This window comes from Pseudorasbora parva, chromosome 22 (genome assembly GCF_024679245.1).
Source record: "Pseudorasbora parva isolate DD20220531a chromosome 22, ASM2467924v1, whole genome shotgun sequence".
In the NCBI taxonomy this organism is placed as follows: Eukaryota; Metazoa; Chordata; class Actinopteri; order Cypriniformes; family Gobionidae; genus Pseudorasbora; species Pseudorasbora parva.
This window is the reverse complement of record NC_090193.1, coordinates 29,768,187-29,786,270: the sequence shown is the minus strand read 5'-3', so window position 1 is coordinate 29,786,270 and position 18,084 is coordinate 29,768,187. Positions and strand designations below refer to the sequence as shown.

The 18,084-nt window shown below is 37.5% G+C and overlaps 1 protein-coding gene across 5 annotated transcripts in view; it reads left to right on the top strand.

The window, feature by feature from the left end:
- map4k3a (mitogen-activated protein kinase kinase kinase kinase 3a) overlaps positions 1 to 18,084 on the top strand; it is an 84,901-nt gene that overhangs the window by 22,882 nt on the left and 43,935 nt on the right. For all 5 annotated transcript variants that reach the window (XM_067432135.1, XM_067432139.1, XM_067432136.1 and 2 more), the window contains exons 3-4: positions 15,689 to 15,779; positions 17,350 to 17,414. In XM_067432135.1, the coding sequence (XP_067288236.1) occupies positions 15,689 to 15,779; positions 17,350 to 17,414 (156 nt within the window). The remainder of the gene's footprint in view (positions 1 to 15,688; positions 15,780 to 17,349; positions 17,415 to 18,084) is intronic.

Sequence of the window (18,084 nt, the reverse complement as noted above, 5' to 3'; positions counted from 1 at the left end):
TGCAAAACTGCTCTAGACCCATCATGTTTCAAAGTTGGGATACCATCCGCTGTGTCCAGATGCACAATGGAAGTTTCACACTCTGATCAAGGCAAACCCAGATTATTTGTGTCAGTGAAAAAGCTTTTGATATTAAACCCAGACCAAAGCAGGAGATGACATCAAATGGGGTCTGGGGCTTGATACGCTTTGACAATATTGAATATCACTGTCACAGTAAAGGATGTACCAGTTTTATCCACCAGCCACCTGGATTGATGAATGACATCTTCTTGCCTAAAGGAAACCAGTGAAGTGAGACTTTCATTTTGATTTTATAGCTATTCTCTTTTTGTTCTGTTTTGCTGTGCCAGCAGTAACTGCAGGAACAATAGCAGATTTTTTTGCTGGTTTGAGATAAAACAGCCTTCTCCTCCCGATAGCTTAACCTCAGCAGCATGTTATTTTAATGTCCAGTTAAAATATAGAGATCATTTTTGGGCACCTAAAAATAGAATGTGTATTTTACTATCATTGCTTTTACATCACTTAATATCATTTAAAACCAGGCCAGTGTAGAAAAATCTCTCATTATGAGCATTTGAAGATTTTTTTAAACTTACTCTGTAAGAGATCCGATATTATAGTATTAACAATGTCTGCAGTAAATATAATATTTTGGCAGAAGCTATGTTACCATGGTACATTTTCGTGTCAGATATTTTTTGTGTCTATATCTTTATGCAGCACCTTGGTTGGTTGGTAATGGCTGTTCACTTCACTTTTTATGATACTAAACCTACGAGCCTGTTTGTTTTGCTATGAGAACGATTAAGCTGCTTGGTTTAAACATTGACCAAGAATTCAGTAGCCACTCACATTCATAGATGCAGATGCACACAGTGCATTTGTCAGCTTTCAGACTCGATAATTACTACATGCCGTTCATACCAGAGACGAGAGGGAATGAGAGGAGAATTGGTGGGTTTCTGGAAGCCCTGCACTTTGCTTTCTCAACTGTAGTTTGAGATAGCGAGGGTTGCATGTGTGTGTGGCTTTTCGATGCCCCTGTTTTAATAGGACGCGTTGCCATGCAATATATCTGTTAAACCGGGTTTCAGATGTAAGAGCTAGATTTAGTCTGAGTGTTTTAGAAACACCAGCTCAGGCTTGTGTCAAAGCTGTTTATTTTTTAACGGACGGGAAATATAGTGTACAAAAACTCCATCTATCTGTCTATCCGGCCGAGGTAAGGACTTTGTGCAGGCCAATCAAGTTCGTCCACACCAAATTCGCTCATCCATGTCTTTATGGTACTTGCTTTGTCCACTGGTCCGCAGTCATGTTGGAACAGGAAGGGGCCATCCCCAGACTGTTTCCACAAAGTTGGGAGCATGCAATAGTCCAAAATATCTTTGTATGCAGAAGCATTAAAAGTTCCTTTCTCTGGAACTAAGGGGTCAAGCCCAAACCCTAAAAAAAAAAAAAAACACCATAATCCCCCCCTCCACAAAATTTTACACTTGGCACAATGCAGTCAGGCAAATACTGTTCTCCTGGCAACCGCCAAACCCAAACTCGTCCATCGGATTGCCAAACAGAAAACCGTGACTCGACACTCCAGAGAACATGTCTCCTCTGCTCCAGAGTCCAGTGGTGGTGTGCTTTATCTGACTTGGATGAAGCTGCTAATCCATGGTAATGGTTTGTCTGTCTGTCACTGTTATTTTGGAAATTATTATAGACAAACATACAGATACAAATTTAATGGCAACAAATGACACAGCTGAAATTGTATACAATATTGCATAAGAAAATCACTAAAACAACACATGGACTATCCATTGACGACAAATAAAATAAAATAATGACCAAATTTGAATCATTGCCAAAGCAAATGTTTATTAATTGCTCTGATTGTTTGCTGGAAGCTACATGTCGTCAGCTGTCAGTAACTCGTCATTGTTGTCACAGTGTGCAAATGATAGCCGGGGGCTGTCCTTTATGTCTGTTTAATTGTGTTAGTTTGCAAGAAACGTGCTGCCAAGATAAACAAACAAATCAGTTATTAGTCCCACATTCACCTTCACTTCTCTGGCGAGTCAGAATGAAGTCAGCCTAATTAGATAAGGATAGTAACATGGATGTTCCGTGGATGTGTTTTAATGGTGATGTCTTTGTTCTTCTTTGACATTAATTTACAATTCTGATTAACATGCTGTGTTTCTTCCTGACACATTGGACCGCATAGCCGTTTTTGCCGTTCTAACTCATTAATGTCTCTGAGCTGGCCTTTACCAATCATGGTGGGGGAGGACAACACACGCTTTCGGGATATGTCTCCTCCCTCTCCAGCACCGTGGGGATGAGGACATGGCTTTGAGTTTTGGCTCATTAGTTTCACATAATCAACAGGGGATCGTCTAAAAAGACCCAATAAATGTGTTTGCAAACAGACATGCCAACACAGACATCAAGACCTGGGGTGAACGTTTGTGTAGGAGCGTTTGGGGATGTGTTGATGTGTGATAAAATTCGCTCTTGGCCTGAGATGAGAAGCACAGTAACCAGGCTTAATCTGGATGTGCTCTTATTTCTCTGTGTATGTGGATTGGTTGGCTCGAGCAATGTTGATCTCATGCATTTCATTTAAAATTGATGAATCTATGATATTGGACTTCAGAAAGCAGCAATTTGCCACTTTGAAAAAGGCTTGTAGAGGGAATCAATTTTGGGTGTCTTTTTCTGCTTGCTTCTTGGTTTGTGCTCGTTGTCTATGCAGACTCACACATCTGATTGTGTACTCAGACACTTGTGTGTATAGGCAAACATTGGGCTGCATGTGTGTGAGTTTATGCACCTGCGTTGGTGTTTTGCTGAACAGCAAAGGCTATTCTTACTATATAAAAAGAAGGGTGACCTCATGAGCAAGCACTTACCCTGCCTTTCTTTCCCTCATAATGTCAGCTTGTTGTGTAGCATATTCACAGTGACAAGCTGTTAGAAGTGTGGTGAAGCAAAATGTTTTCTGCCACCCAAGTGTGGATACTTAAAATCTACTGTTTCACCTCTCTGCTTCAAATTTGTATTTCTTGGATGTAGAAGGATTGGTAGAAAACATTGATGCCCTATAATTCCTCTTACATTCTTTACCAGTTAATGTATTTGGCTGATTTTGATATGAGTGAAAGCAAATATTGATATGAAACATAATACAGATTATATATATATATATATATATATATATATATATATATATATATATATATATATATATATATATATATGTTAACAATACACACACATATGCACTCACCTAAAGAATTTTTAGGAACACCTGTTCAATTTCTCATTAATGCAATTATCTAATCAACCAATTATGTGGCAGTTGCTTCAATGTATTTAGTGGTGTGCTCCTGGTCAAGACAATCTCCTGAACTCCAAACTGAATGTCAGAATGGGAAAGAAAGGTGATTTAATCAATTTTGAGCATGGTTGTTGGTGCCAGATGGGCCGGTCTAAGTATTTCACAATCTGCTCAGTTACTGGGATTTTAACGCACAAGCATTTCTAGAGTTTACAAAGAATGGTGTGAAAAGAGAAAAACATCCAGTATGCGGCAGTCCAGTGGGCGAAAATGCCTTGTTGATACTAAAGTTCAGACGAGAATGGGCCGACTGATTCAAGCTGATAGAAGAGCAACTTTGACTGATATAACCACTCGTTACAACCGAGGTCTGCAGCAAAGCATTTGTGAAGCCACAACACGCACAACCTTGAGGCGGATGGGCTACAACAGCAGAAGACCCCACCGGGTACCACTCATCTCCACTACAAATAGAAAAAAGAGGCTACAATTTGCACGAACTCACCAAAGTTAGACAGTTGAAGACTGGAAAAATCTTCCCTGGTCTGATGAGTCTCGATTTCTGTTGAGACATTCAGATGGTAGAGTCAGAATTTGGCGTAAACAGAATGAGAACATGGATCCATAATGCCTTGTTACCACTGTGCAGGCTGGTTGTGTTTGTGTGTGTGTGTGTGTGTGTGTGTGTGTGTGTGTGTGTGTGTGTGTTTTCTATTTTAATATCTTTTAAAGTGTAATTTATTACCTGTGAAGGCAAATCTGAATTTTTAGCAATTATTATTCCAGTTCTTAGTATCCAATTCTTTTTATGAATAGCAGTTCAAAAGATGTTTTTTGGATGTCTTTTATTGTAACTTTTGGTTCATTTAATGCATCTTTACAAAATAAAAGTATTAATTTCTTTTTCACAAACACTAAATATACTAGCAAGTATGGTTGCTTTATTTTCCAATTGACATTTTTGCAATTTCACAATTTGCAGTTCCTCATTTGCATCACATATTTATTGTAAGCTCTAGAGTTCATTCAGCCCAGCTTACTGTCAGCTGATTACGTCTATCTATAGGAATACGACATCTATCACATCATACCTCTACTCTCGTGTTCCTCTAGGGCTCATTTACCATCCTCCACCCCCAGCTCCTCCTCTCGTCCAGTCAGGATTTGTTATTGTAATTTCCCTTGAATCAGTCTAAATTCCTGAATTATTTTGTACATTTTAATATCAAAATTAAAGATATCTGCAATACTTTATGTTGGTTCTGTTCTGTTTACCCTAGGGGGGTTATCCCTGCCCTGCTCTTATTCATGCTAGGCCTTGCCCATAACCAAGCCATACTGCCAGTTCAAACTATATGCTAATAGTCAATCAGACATCTTTGACTATAGTGGTCCTGACAGAATTGAAGGATTCTTCAGACTTTGGGGTGCTTTCACACTAGCACTTTTGGTGCGCACACGTTTGATCAACATCAGAGTTTGCTTTTATTTGGCTTATGTAAACACTATTTTAAAAGAGTTTAAAAAGAAGAGTCTGCAATATAACTCTGGTTTGGATCATTCGATCAAACCAAGTTTAAGTCACTTCCGCGTTGGATTCAAGAGAGCGACCTGAAGGTTGCTGCTCGGTCTCAACTGCAAAAAACGCTGTGCAATTGAAGTGCTCTCAAGGGTCTGCAGAAAGGTGTTTTCTGTTAATAACGTTTTGCTGAACACACAGCATAAGAGGTATTTTCTTGTAAATCGCACTGCACCGCTCATGCTGTATGTTGGTATTTATGTGCAGCTCACACTACTCAAGTGTGATTTCTCATATTTTTTCCTCAGTCTTTTTATCTCATCACATTCAATTCAGACCGTAAACTCAGATTCATATATGGGATAAAATATTTATTTTGCCATATGGTGCCAGTGATTCAGGTCCCTCTTTCATTGCAACTCTGTTGGACTTTTCTCCCATTTTACTGCCGCAAGGCAAAATATGTCCATTGTATATGGCTGGGCCTCAAAGTCTATTGAGTTACCCATCTAGACATTATATTTGGGCATTGTAGATGCATTTCTGATGCTAAAGATGGTCTCAGATATATTCAGTAGACATGAGTCATCTTGCTAGATTTTGAGACACAGCCTGTATTTCATCTTCCAACCTGATATTGAAAAGACAGGACAATGTTCCGCCACTATTCGGAATGACATTAGGGCTTTGTGTGTGCGTTCGCATGCTGTGTCTTTGTTGGCTCTGATTCCCGTAAGACATGTAAAGGGAAGAGAAGGTGCAGGAGTGGAGGTGGGTCTGGTATTAGCCGGCTGGGAGCACTGAGGCACTGCGGGCGTGCAGGGCAATCATTTAAAATGCATGGGCTCGGAGGTCGGCGGCCCTCAGAAATGTCACTCGCTGTAATGGGAGGGGAGAGTGCCAGAAGCCACAGTCCCTACAGAGTCAGATGTGTGTGTGTGTTTAATGCATGTGTTGGATGGTGTGTGTGTGTGTGTGTGTGTGTGTGTGTGTGTGTGTGTGTGTGTGTCTGTGCAGTATGGAGACTTGCATCACGGCAGGTGCAGCTGGTACTCTGTCAACAGAGAGCTTTAGAAAAATATACTGCTGATGCACGCACAATATTAGGGAAAAGTGGGTCCAAAGTACAGTGGGAAAACACAGACTAGATTTACAGACCTACGAAACAAATCGATGTTCAAAAATGTGATTGATGTGACAGCAGCCAACATGCAAAACATTTCCTCTAGGAATCTATTCAGGCATAAGGTAATGTATTTTCATTGCTTGTCAGCAAGCATTTAGTTAAAATCAACAGTAAATGATCATGACAAGAATAAAAAAATATTGATAGACAAGGTAGATTAATTGGCCAAATTTTTGAGATTATTAAAATTCAATTAAGATTAAAAGAATTGCCAAAGGCTTCATTCATACAATCAGTAGTTGCATGTAATAACTATATTTACTAAAAGATGGGCCTCTCATATTGTCCTGTGGATAGAATAGGAGATGGAAGCACACACAACCGATCAGTTTCCTCTCACTCCTGATAGATTTCAGTAATACCATTTGACCATTGTGAAGGATCATCATTGTATTATCCTTTACTGTAATTTTGATCAAATATATACAGCCTTGATGAACATGAGACCATTATTCTGTTCATACAGCACACATCAACCAAAATCACACTTAAAATGTGTCTGACTCCTGCAAAAGTATATTAAATCAAGCACCTAGGCATGCAGACTGATTTTAAAAACATTTGCAAAAGAATGGGTTGCTCTCAGGAGCTTAGAGATTTCAAGCAGTGTACCGTGATAGGTTGCCACCTGTGCAGTAAGTCCATTTGTGAAATCAGTACTAAATATTCAGTACTAAACTACTCTACTACTAAATATTCACAGTCAACTGTTAGTAGTATCATTACAATGGAAGCAACAGCAACTCAGCCACGAGAAATCACAGAGCGGGGTCAGCGCATGCTGAGGCACACAGTGCGCAGAAGTCCCAAACTTTCTTTGACTCAATAGCTACAGACCTCCAAACATTGTGTGGCCCTCAGATTAGCTCAAGAACAGTAGAGAGCTTCATGGAATGGGTTTCCATGGCTGAACAACTGCATCCAAGTCTTACATCACCAAGTGCAATGCAAAGCGTTGAATGCAGTGGAGACATGCTGCATCCCAATTCGCCTACTTATACTACGTCCTAAAAGTATGTACTCTTTTTGTGAAGAACAAGTACATACTTTTGAGTCTGTAGCAGAAAAGTATGCAAGCTTCAGGACATACTACTTCGTCATCATTAACAGACTCTGTCGCTTAGTTACGTGTATCCCGTCACTGTTTAAACTGCTCTGTCAATCATCACACAGTTCAAATCCTCCACATTCAGTTTAATTTCCTACTGTATCGGAGAGAAATGTAGCCGCACATTGATCTGCCATTTGTGGGTCTTTAATGCAGAGACTCTTCTCGTGTTTGCAGTTTAAATATAATGATGCATTTAAAAGTTAATGGCCAGACGTGTCATTATAAAAGTTCACAATGCTGCTGCAGGTGAAATATAATGTGGACAACACTGAATAAATATATTTTTTGTCAGGTTAAATACTGATAGTTGGTCGCTCAAACCCCTTTTATCTAAACTTCTCTACTTAACCGTTGGACTCGCACATCCGTCATGTTTGTAGTTTTTTTAATGCTTTTTATCTGCGTTTGTAGTTCTAATCGAATCCTCGTCCAACTCGCAATGGGTTGTAGGCAACATCAGCCGTTAGGGTGCGCAACGATCCGCACTTCGATTTCTGACCGGAAATAGTAAACCATCCGGCTATCTTTGGAATACTCTTTTCAACATACTACGATTTGGGACATACTAATTCTATTTTTGAGTACTATTTAGTATGGATAGTATGCAAATTGGGAGGCTATTGAAGGTTGCAAGGAAAACAATTCTTGCCTGACTGCATTGTGCCAAGTGTAATGTTTGTTAGAGGGGAGATTATGGTGTGGTGTTGTTTTTCAGGGGTTGGGCTTGGCCCCTGGCAAACTTTTAATGCATCTCAACATACCAAGACATTTTGGACAATTTCATGCTCTCAACTTTGTGAGAACAGTTTTGGGATGGCCTCTTCCTGTTCCAACATGACCAGTGCTCAAAGCAAGGTCCATAAAGACATGGATGAGCGAGTTTGGTGTGGAGGAACTTGACTGGCCTGAACAGAGTCCCGACCTTAACCCGATAAAACGCCTTTGGGATGAATTAGAGAGGAGACTGCGAATCTTCTTGTCCAACATCAGTGCCTGACCTCACAATTGCACTTCTAGAAGAATGGTAAAAAATTCCCATAAACGCTCTCAGCTGGGTGGGCCGATTCCATATTAAATCCTACAGATTAAGAATAGGATGTCATTAAATGTTTGAGAACATGATGAATATTGCATAAAATGTTTACACTTTTTAAAATATCTCATTGTACTGTGTAAAATCCCATGGCTTTATTCCAAAGCTGCCTATGAAGAGCAGTCAAAATTGACAAGTTATTAAAAAGCAATATGATCTCATTTATCTTCATTTAACACTTGACATCAGAGATGGGTGTTTAATAAGCATTGAAAATTTGTAGCAAGGTGGGACTGAAAACAACCCTTTCGGGGACACAAGTGCTAATGGAGTAAATACATCCCTCATACCAATCAAGCTCTTTTAATCCCCACCCTAAAATACACACACACTTACACTTTAACACTTACAACACATTCTGTCACGTCAGCGGAGCTGTTAGCTCTGCACACACATATGCGCGCTGACACGCATGTCTAATGGAGTGACAGTTGAACACCTCTCCCTGACAGTCTCTGTTGCTATCCATCACCTACAAACATCCCCAAGAGCACAAACTTGTCCCATTTCTGTGTGCAATGACATGCTTTAATGAAATTTATTCCGAATTGTTTGTTATTATTCAGATTTTTTTTCTCTTTTGAACAAAACCATGACGGTGCTCCTTGCACCTTAAAGTTGTAATTATTCAAATTCTGCTCCATAATGGAAAACAATAGCTATATAAACTGAAAATTTCTCTCTGGTACAAAAGAGCTTTATATAACACAAATTAACTGGACATGTCTGAAAAGGAAAACTATATTTTTTGCAGTGGGATTTAAGCTGGAGAGACCCAATGTACGATTGCCATTTTAATGTCAGAATGTACTACTGATTTGAAATATTATTTATTATTTAAATGGAGAGTCAAGTCAATAGGAGCTTTCTGATCTTTTTTGTAAAAATCTGACCAGAAATCAGCTCCAAAGTTAGTTGTGTCCTATAGATCTTGGGCCTGATAGAAGACATCTATAGCGTGCTTTAGATCAGATTGATGGTGCTGTCTCTAATAGTGAGATGTTGAAATATTGAAAGGTCCATTTTCTTGAAATCACCCCCCAGATAGGCTAGTCAAAATGTAAAGACCTTTTGAAATCGAAATAGGAGGGTTTTGCTTATTGTGAGCTTTTACCTCTTAAAGGTGCAGTAAGCGAATTCTGATAAACACAGTTTGAAATCAACCCAAATAAACACACCCCTACCTTCATTGCTCATCCCCCAAAATGGAAGAACACGCCATGCAAAGTAAAGCGATGATGATGAACGAACAAAAATGAACAGAGGATACAAGAATACAAGCAAGAGTTCATTGTCACTAAAAACTTGTCTTGTAACTATGGCTAACATTAAAACAACAGCATACCATAGCATGTGAAACAGCAAAACCAATGTTAATCACATATGTAGCAGAACAAAAATGCAGCCTCAGGTGTCTGTTTTTAGGTCTTCCTGCTTAGGTCTCTCTCCAGAGCTAATTTATGTAAAGTAGGCTTATTCATAATACTTTAAATGTTAATGTATTAGTTTATGTAGATGTTAACATTAACCAAGATTAATAAATTCTGTTAAGTTTTAATCATTTTTATTTCATGTTATCTAATGTGTTAACTAGTATAAATGCTTCTGTTACCATTTGAAAAATAATTTTAAGTAAACAAACCAAAAGTTTGATGTTCTATCTAAAAATATATAAAATATTTGTCCAGTCTTAACCTCTTTATTATTATTATTATTATTATTATTATTATTATTATTATTATTATTATTATTATTATTATTATTATTATTATTATTATTATTATTATTATTATTATAATGCCTCTTTCAGAAAACCATCTCCCTTGACTAGCAATGGAAAGACAGCAAAACTGTTCATATCGAGCAATTCCATTGAAGTCCTTAAAGTTTTATACCATGTTTATTAGTAATTCTGCATTGGTCAATCACAGTTCGCTCAAATGTCTTTTGATCAGAATTAGCTTATGTATAATTTCAGTGGTCATCAATGCTTGCAGTGGGAGTTTATCTTATAATTTACCCACTTCTTTTATTTTTTTTATATACCCTGGTGGTATCCAGAGAAAAATCTAGCTGCTCACCGCTCCTTTTTTACATTGTTATCTGCAGCCTTGCCTGCTCGTGTCCATGTACAGTAATGGAATTTTGTTGGAAAATTTACCAGACCTTTAGATGGACTTCAGCACTGTTTTTTTTGTTTTTTTTTGTAGTGTGGCTCTTAACTGTCCATTCTCAAAATCAATACACACTTCCCCCTTGGTCAAAGGCAGACACCCATAAATACACTGAAGTACATACCAAACTTCACATGAAGGGATAGTTCACCCAAAAATGAAAATTTTGTCATCAGTTACTCGCCCTCATATCACTACAGAATCCAAACCCATAAGACTTTCATTAAAATGAAATCTGGAAGAATATGATACAGAAGCTTTATTTTACATTTGAACATTTTTAAGCATGAGAGGGTGAATAGTAGGGATGTGATTGCCAGAGTTGCCAGATTAATATGTGACACTTTCTCGTCGAGTGAAAAGCTGTCTTGCGATATCACCATAACAGAGCGTGAGGGGGAAATTAGCATAGAATATGCCACCACTATGTAGAACTATTGTTAACAACTATTGTAAACGTCTGCTCTGCTCATCCAGCATGCAAGTCGCACGCACCGTGCAGCAGGAATCACAGTTGAATGGCGAGATGAATGACAAGAAAGACCTTGATGGAGGATTCTTTGCTCAACAGAGCCCAAGCATCTGAAAAATGTCTTTTCTTGTAGAATGCGTGCTCAGCAGCGCCGCTCCCTATACACAGAAGCATGTGCAATTGCGAATTGAAAGCGAAAGTAAATGCAAGCTCCCTGATGCACGCAAATTAGGCTACTTACAGTAGCCTGTCTTACAATATCTTAGGCTGGGCTGTGTAGTTATAACCACCTCTTAGCCTCTGGTCTCTGTTTGTACTTGAATATTGAGAGTACTTTGATTTATGGTTGCACTTATAATTTACACTTAATAAGACTAAGAAAAAACATTTATTTTATAGTCGATACTGTTTTTATTTCTATGTTCAATTTGTGGAAAGGATTTCAATTAGGATGTCACACATTACCTCAGACAGGTTCAGGAAGCTCATAATTCATGAACGGTAAGTTTCAGGAGAGAAGCCAGTCAGTTGAGTTTGTTTGTTACAGTGCTTGTATATTGTTGTCTTTCAATGCATATAATAATTCTTTCTTGGAAAGTAGAACTGAGAAACATTTCAAAATGCACCTGCAGACCATTTTTCCCGTCATGAATTTTGTCATTGAGAATTTCTTAAAAATACTGTGCAAAAATCTCGTCTTGTGAGCTAAGCGTCTCGTCACACCCCTAGGAAATAGTCTTTCAATGGAGGAACAGAAATGGCTAAGATTTCATAAAAAATATCTTAATTTGTATTCCACAGTTAACAAAGGTCAGTGAGAGAGTGAGTAATTGATGGCAGAAATTTTAGGGTGAACTATCCCTTTAAACAATATACCAGTGATATTCATATAACTGCTGCTCAGCAGGACCTGTTTTGCCTTGAAGCTGGACGTTCTGCCCATCAGACCCTGACTAAGACGTTTGCTTCATTTAGCATTTGTCCTACTCAGAGATATGCATCGCTGCAGACTATGCTGTGAATAGCAGGCTAGCTGCTTCCGTTTCCCCCGAAGGAGGTAAGAGGCAATACCTCCCACTGTCTCTTGCAGCTATCTGCCCCATATGTGCGGGGAAATGTCACTGCCTCTGCAGAACGCTCACTGGATCACTTGCCCCGACAGGAAGTACGTGTCACCTGACCCCACTGCTGCGACTTCACAATTCCCTTAGGGAGCGAATGTCTTTTGCACAGACCTACACTTAAAGGACATTATGCAAAACTTCTTAAAGCTTCTCCTTCCTAGTCCGTGGGTTTGAAATGAAACATTCCTTGGAACTGGTCCTGAATTTAACAAGCCAACTTCAGAGTTTTATATATATCTTATATATCAATCTGATTAATGATTTATAACTTGAGCTTAAACTTGGAAATTAAATAGACAATCACGGTTTTCTTGCATGTCTTTGGTTTTTATTTTATTATTTTAATTTAATTGCATCTTATATACCATGATGATTAATGATGTTTAACTTGAGCTTGGACATAAAATAGACGATCACACTTCTCCGGCATGTCTTTGGATCAGAATCAAATAATGAATAATTTCAGTGTGAATGGATGCTTGTGGTTTAGTTTTTTATTGAGTTTTATTTAAATTTTATATCATTTTATTGTCGTTTGTCACATTTCTGACTGGTTGGGACAAAACCTAAAATATATTTTATTTTGATAATAATTCATATATATATTACAATATATCAAATAAATTGACATCATGATTGACAGCTGAGATTGACTGCTTCTCTGAGTGAAGTTGTCACTGAGGCACTAACAGATTTTTTTCAATATATTCAGGGAGCAGATTGGAGCTTTAGCTTTCATTTCCACCTTTTCATAACTGTTTATTTCACACCAACATAACAAATTGTTCTGCATTTGCGAGAGTGTGAGCAGGCTTTTGATATCGCGGCTCTATGCGCAGACTCCGGTCCGGTGGTCGAATGTGGCATCTACGTATAGACATGGCACTCATACTGACGCTGGTTGGTCACGTGACCCTAGTAATAGGGCGGCTGTAGCATGCACAAATTTCATTCATACGACCCATATTCATTTTCCTAGCTATCAACAGATCAAGCTCATTTTAAGATTAAACATTGGTCTGGGGAGTTTGCTCTGTATTTTCTACTGCACAATATGTGTGATCAACTGGCATTATTCAAATACTCTGTACGCAATTGGATAGTCCTTCAACCAATCAGACTACAAGAGTCATGATCAATGGGCAACGACCCATCATTTCTCTATCTGTCATCATGTTAAACCCTCCAATAGTGTGCCAGGTGGATAAGCCAGTCTGTGATTGGTTCCCGCCAAAAAAAGTGTAACAGAAGCAGTAGAAATTAATCAGTGTTGCCAAGTCCGCGGTACTCCCCCGTTGCCGCGGGCTGTTTTTCATGTCCGCGGGTTGAAGTGACTACAGTTATATTGTATTTAGTGCCGGAAATACTCATTTTAGCAGGGAACCCTGGCAAAAAACATATATTTTACCCCACGGAATGCATTTTTTTTTTTGACAGGGGAACCCCTAAAAACGCAATTGGGATTGTTTTGGGCTAGTTTTGAGTTGCAGTTGGGCGGGTTTTCTTGTGAAAACCTGGCAACCCTGAAAAGAATGTACAGGTTTCCAGAATAGTTGCAAGGCAAAATCAGATCGCCAGCAGATCAGGCTGGGTTTACCCAGTCTACATATTCATACTATATAAAGCATCGTTTTTAAACGGTCATGAAGTAAATTGAAATGCACGTACACAAGTACGTACGTACATAATCGGCCGTATGATTATGAAATCAAATCGCCGGGTGATCGGGCTGGGTTTAACCAGTCTACCACCTGTCCGTACAAAGTAAACTTTTGGCTTTACCGTGAGCTTATCAGATGATAATACCAGATAAACTGTGATAAACTGTGTTTAATATTTACATACCTGGGTTTTTACCTCAAAAAATACCATGATAATGAAATCGTGATCGATTCCCAAATGTTCCACTTTGTACTGTTTTGTAAGTAAAATGACCTTTCATCTTGTAAACGAGATCATTGGTGCCTGCACCCAGCTTGAGCTGTTCAGTTTAATGGTGAATTACGCAAGTTAAAATATTTATCCCTACCCCTCTATGTGGGAGTAAAAGGAGTATGTTGCTAGTATCAGTGGGAGAGAACAAGGAAAAACCGTTAAAAAACTTTTAATGAGCCTGCAGCTTCCATCATTAAGCAAGCAGTCACAACAAAGTGACTTTGTTCTCTTCCACTCTCTCCTCCGTCTCTCATAATCTGTCTCTCCCTCTCTCTTCCTTCTTGTCTCGCTCTCCGCTCACACGCATAGAGCAGAGCCAGAGATCAAGGTTAGCTCTGATGCAGTCGGGCCAGAAGCCCCCACACAAGCATTATGGGTGATTGCCTTCTCGTGTCAACCATCAGCTGAGATCACATCACTTCCAATAAGATAGCTGAATTTCAGATATTCTGTCTCTGCCTGTTACTTTGTCTTTTCCCTATTTGTTTTTCCATCTCCTCCTTTTTCTTTTACAACAACATATAATTGTCTCTGAAGGTAAAAGGCCCTTGCTCAATACCTCTTGGCTTTCAAATAAGCTGAGCTAAAAGAACAACTGTACGTTACCGTTTTGAGAGAGAAAGGAAATTTAGATGAGGGGCGTGAATCTCTCCAGCATGCAGCTGGGTGGGGTGGGGGGGTGGACCACAACGATGCATCAGGGGTCTGATGCTTTCTGAATGCTAAAGAGTGCTCAGTGCTGTATAGGCACTATATACATAAGCGCCTGACCATCCTCTGTCGTCTTATGCATGATTAAACAAGCATCCAGTGCTTTAATATTTAGATTTCATGAGAAATCGGTATACATTTTTATATAGAACTGCTTTATTAGAGGTGTTTTCTGAAACGTGCCATTGTTACTTCTGCAAATTCCATATAATCATTTTTAAAAAAATCATTTCACTGAAGAATATAATTTAAATGTGCATTATTTTATTAATTTTAATGTGCATTTTATTTTATTTTGATCATTCTTATCAATTATATTATATTATATTATATTATATTATATTATATTATATTAATTATATTATAAATTCCTACAATGTAATGTGTAATTTGTAATTTTCACTGACTATTTTTATTTTATTTATAATTTAAATATTTATTTTATTATTTTATTTTTATTTTGCTAATAGTTCATTCATATTTATTATATTATTTTATATTATATTAATTATATTTATTGTATTTTTATATAAATTCCAACAATTCAAAGGTGATGTGTAATTTTAACCTGGTTTTAAAAAGACAACTGTTATTATTTTTTTAAGAATATAATTGTATATAATTTTATCTATCTTTTAAATGTGCATTTTATTATTGTATTTTTTATTTTTATATTATATTTATTTATTATATAATATTATATTATATATTCCTATTTCCTACATATGATATGTGCAGTTTTAACCTGCATATGTTTTTTTGTTTTTTTGTCATTTTGGTAATCAAAGTTTACAGTTACAGTAAAACTTACTGTGATGGTATCAGATGGTAATGCCATATATATACCATGTAATTGTATGTTTTTAGGTTACTCAAAGGAATACTGTGGGAATGAAATCATGGTCGATTCCAAAATGTAAATTTTCATTAGCGTGAATGAGTTAGCTGAACAACGTAAGTTTCTCTGTCATGTTCACACTTTCACCTTGTCCCCATCTCTCTGTTTTCCCTCGACAGGCGAGGACTTCGCAGTGGTTCAGCAGGAAATAATCATGATGAAAGACTGCAAGCACTCTAACATTGTGGCCTATTTTGGTAGTTACTTAAGGTATAGTAATGACCACTTTCCTGACCACACTTTTACTGTTCTCCGCTCTCTCCTTTACTTACCTCTTCTTTCACTGGCTCCCCTCCTGCTCTGTCAGTTCCTATTCCTGTCTAAGGCTGTTGAGTTGCCTGCGCTCTGTTGGCTGGGTCTCTCAGCTGCACTGCAGGAACAGTCACTGTGGCTGCAGCACCTCTGTTTCTGCTAATTGTACAACCTGTGCCTCAATGCCAGGCTTAAACCTAACTAGATATTGTAAGAATAGGGTTTTAAGCAAAGATGTAGATCTCATTTGATCTTGGTGGCAACAAGCAGGACTAACATTTGACAGTATGATTTTTTTCTTTTCTGATGTTTGATGTTACATGACACCATCATCGCCCACCAGGGATCTACAGTCTATCTTTTTTTTCGAGAATAGAAATTATGAAATAATCGCTTTGGTTCAGTTGAAGGTTAAGCTAAAATAATTTAAAAAAATCATGTTTCAGTTTGCAGAACAACTGAAAATTGTTTTGTTGATGCACTAAGAATGGTGGTTTGTAGGGCAAGACATTCTGAAAGATTTAAAAGCAGAAATTGAACGTCTTGTTTTGCTTTAGCGACTTCATGCATGTATATATTTTTTTCTCTGTGAACAGTTTTTGATATGGTTTTATGTAAACATGTAGAACCTAATGTTAAAGTATTCTGGTCATATCATGGCTATGAAATTGTGCACTTTATTGTGCAATTTATCAATGTCTCATTCCTTTTTACAAACAGATGGAATATATATATTATCATTATTTTTAATTGTATTATAAATTAGTTAAAAGTGACAGTAAAAACATAATGTTTAAGAAACATTATATAAAAAAATTTATAATGTTAAAAAACATTCATATTTCAATTTCCAAATAAATGCTGTTCTTTAGAATCCTGAAACAAATGCATCACAGTCTCTAACAATATATTAAGCAGCATAACTTTTTTTCAACATTGACAATAATTTGTAATGTTTCTTGCTCACCAAAATATCATATCAGGATGATTTCTGAAGGATCATGTGACACTGAAGACTGGAGTAATGACGCTGAGATTTCACAAGAATACTGTTTTTACTGTCATTTTGATCAAATAAATGCATTCTTTAGCTTAAGACACTTAAAGAAAAAATTTAAAATATCTTACTGACCCCAAACTTTTTAACCATATTAGTTATGAACTTTGGGCAAACTGGACAAAGTAACAGTTCAGTGAGATATTGAAAACGTCACTTGAATTAAATGTTATCAAATAATTGTATTATTCATAGCTTTAGGGAACTTGAACAGTTTGTCTATGGTAGGCAGTATATTTATTTAATATGATATAATATTAGTCTAGACATTAGGTACCTAGAGAAGTGAAGAAAGCTGTTTTTGATAAAACCAGGTTGCTTGTGAATTATGACTCTGTCTCCTGCTTGCTGTGTCATGACCCAGAAAAGTGTGCATCCTTTCACTCTCCCTATGGGGCTGCCAGGGGACTATTTCGAGACGCATCGATTGAAATATAATTTGTTGGTGTTTTTCTTTCTCTGGCTTTTCAGGAGGGATAAATTATGGATATGTATGGAATACTGTGGGGGAGGCTCATTGCAAGACATATATCACGGTAAGATACACCATATAAAGGTAAACAATCAACTCCGACTCACTCAGTGGTCAGTATTTCAGTGCTGTGCAATATCTCCTTTCCATTCATTATTTAAAGGAATAGTTCGCCCAGAAATGAAAATTGTCATCATTTATTCATCCCCATTTAGTTCCGAACCCATGTGAGTTTATTTCTCCTGTAAAAAAACAACATGATTTATGTTGAAAAATTTTCTTGATCAATTTTCTTTTCCGTGAGGCTTTCAAGCTTCCAAAAGGATAAAAAGCAAAAGATAAAAAGATCGCAAAAGCAGTCTATGACATTTGAAGTCGAAGAGCAACCTGTACGTTGTTCAGAATGTCTCTTTTTTTTTAATTCCACGTGATAAATTAAGTTTATATGACATAAGGGTGAGTAAATAATCATGTCATTTTCATTTTTGGGTGAACTGTTATTCTAAAAGGCCCAGCGTAAACAATAGGGACTTTATGCAACAGCTGCTGATGGAACGGCAACGGCCACCAGAAGTAAAATATTAACTGCTTTAGCCAAAGAACACAAAAATCACTAAGCAACAATGAGGAGGACAGCGTGATGGATCATGTAATCATTTAACTAAATAAAAAAAAGCAAGAGAACAGTTGCTTTTGCCATTCAATTATATACAAATACAATTAAAATGTCACAT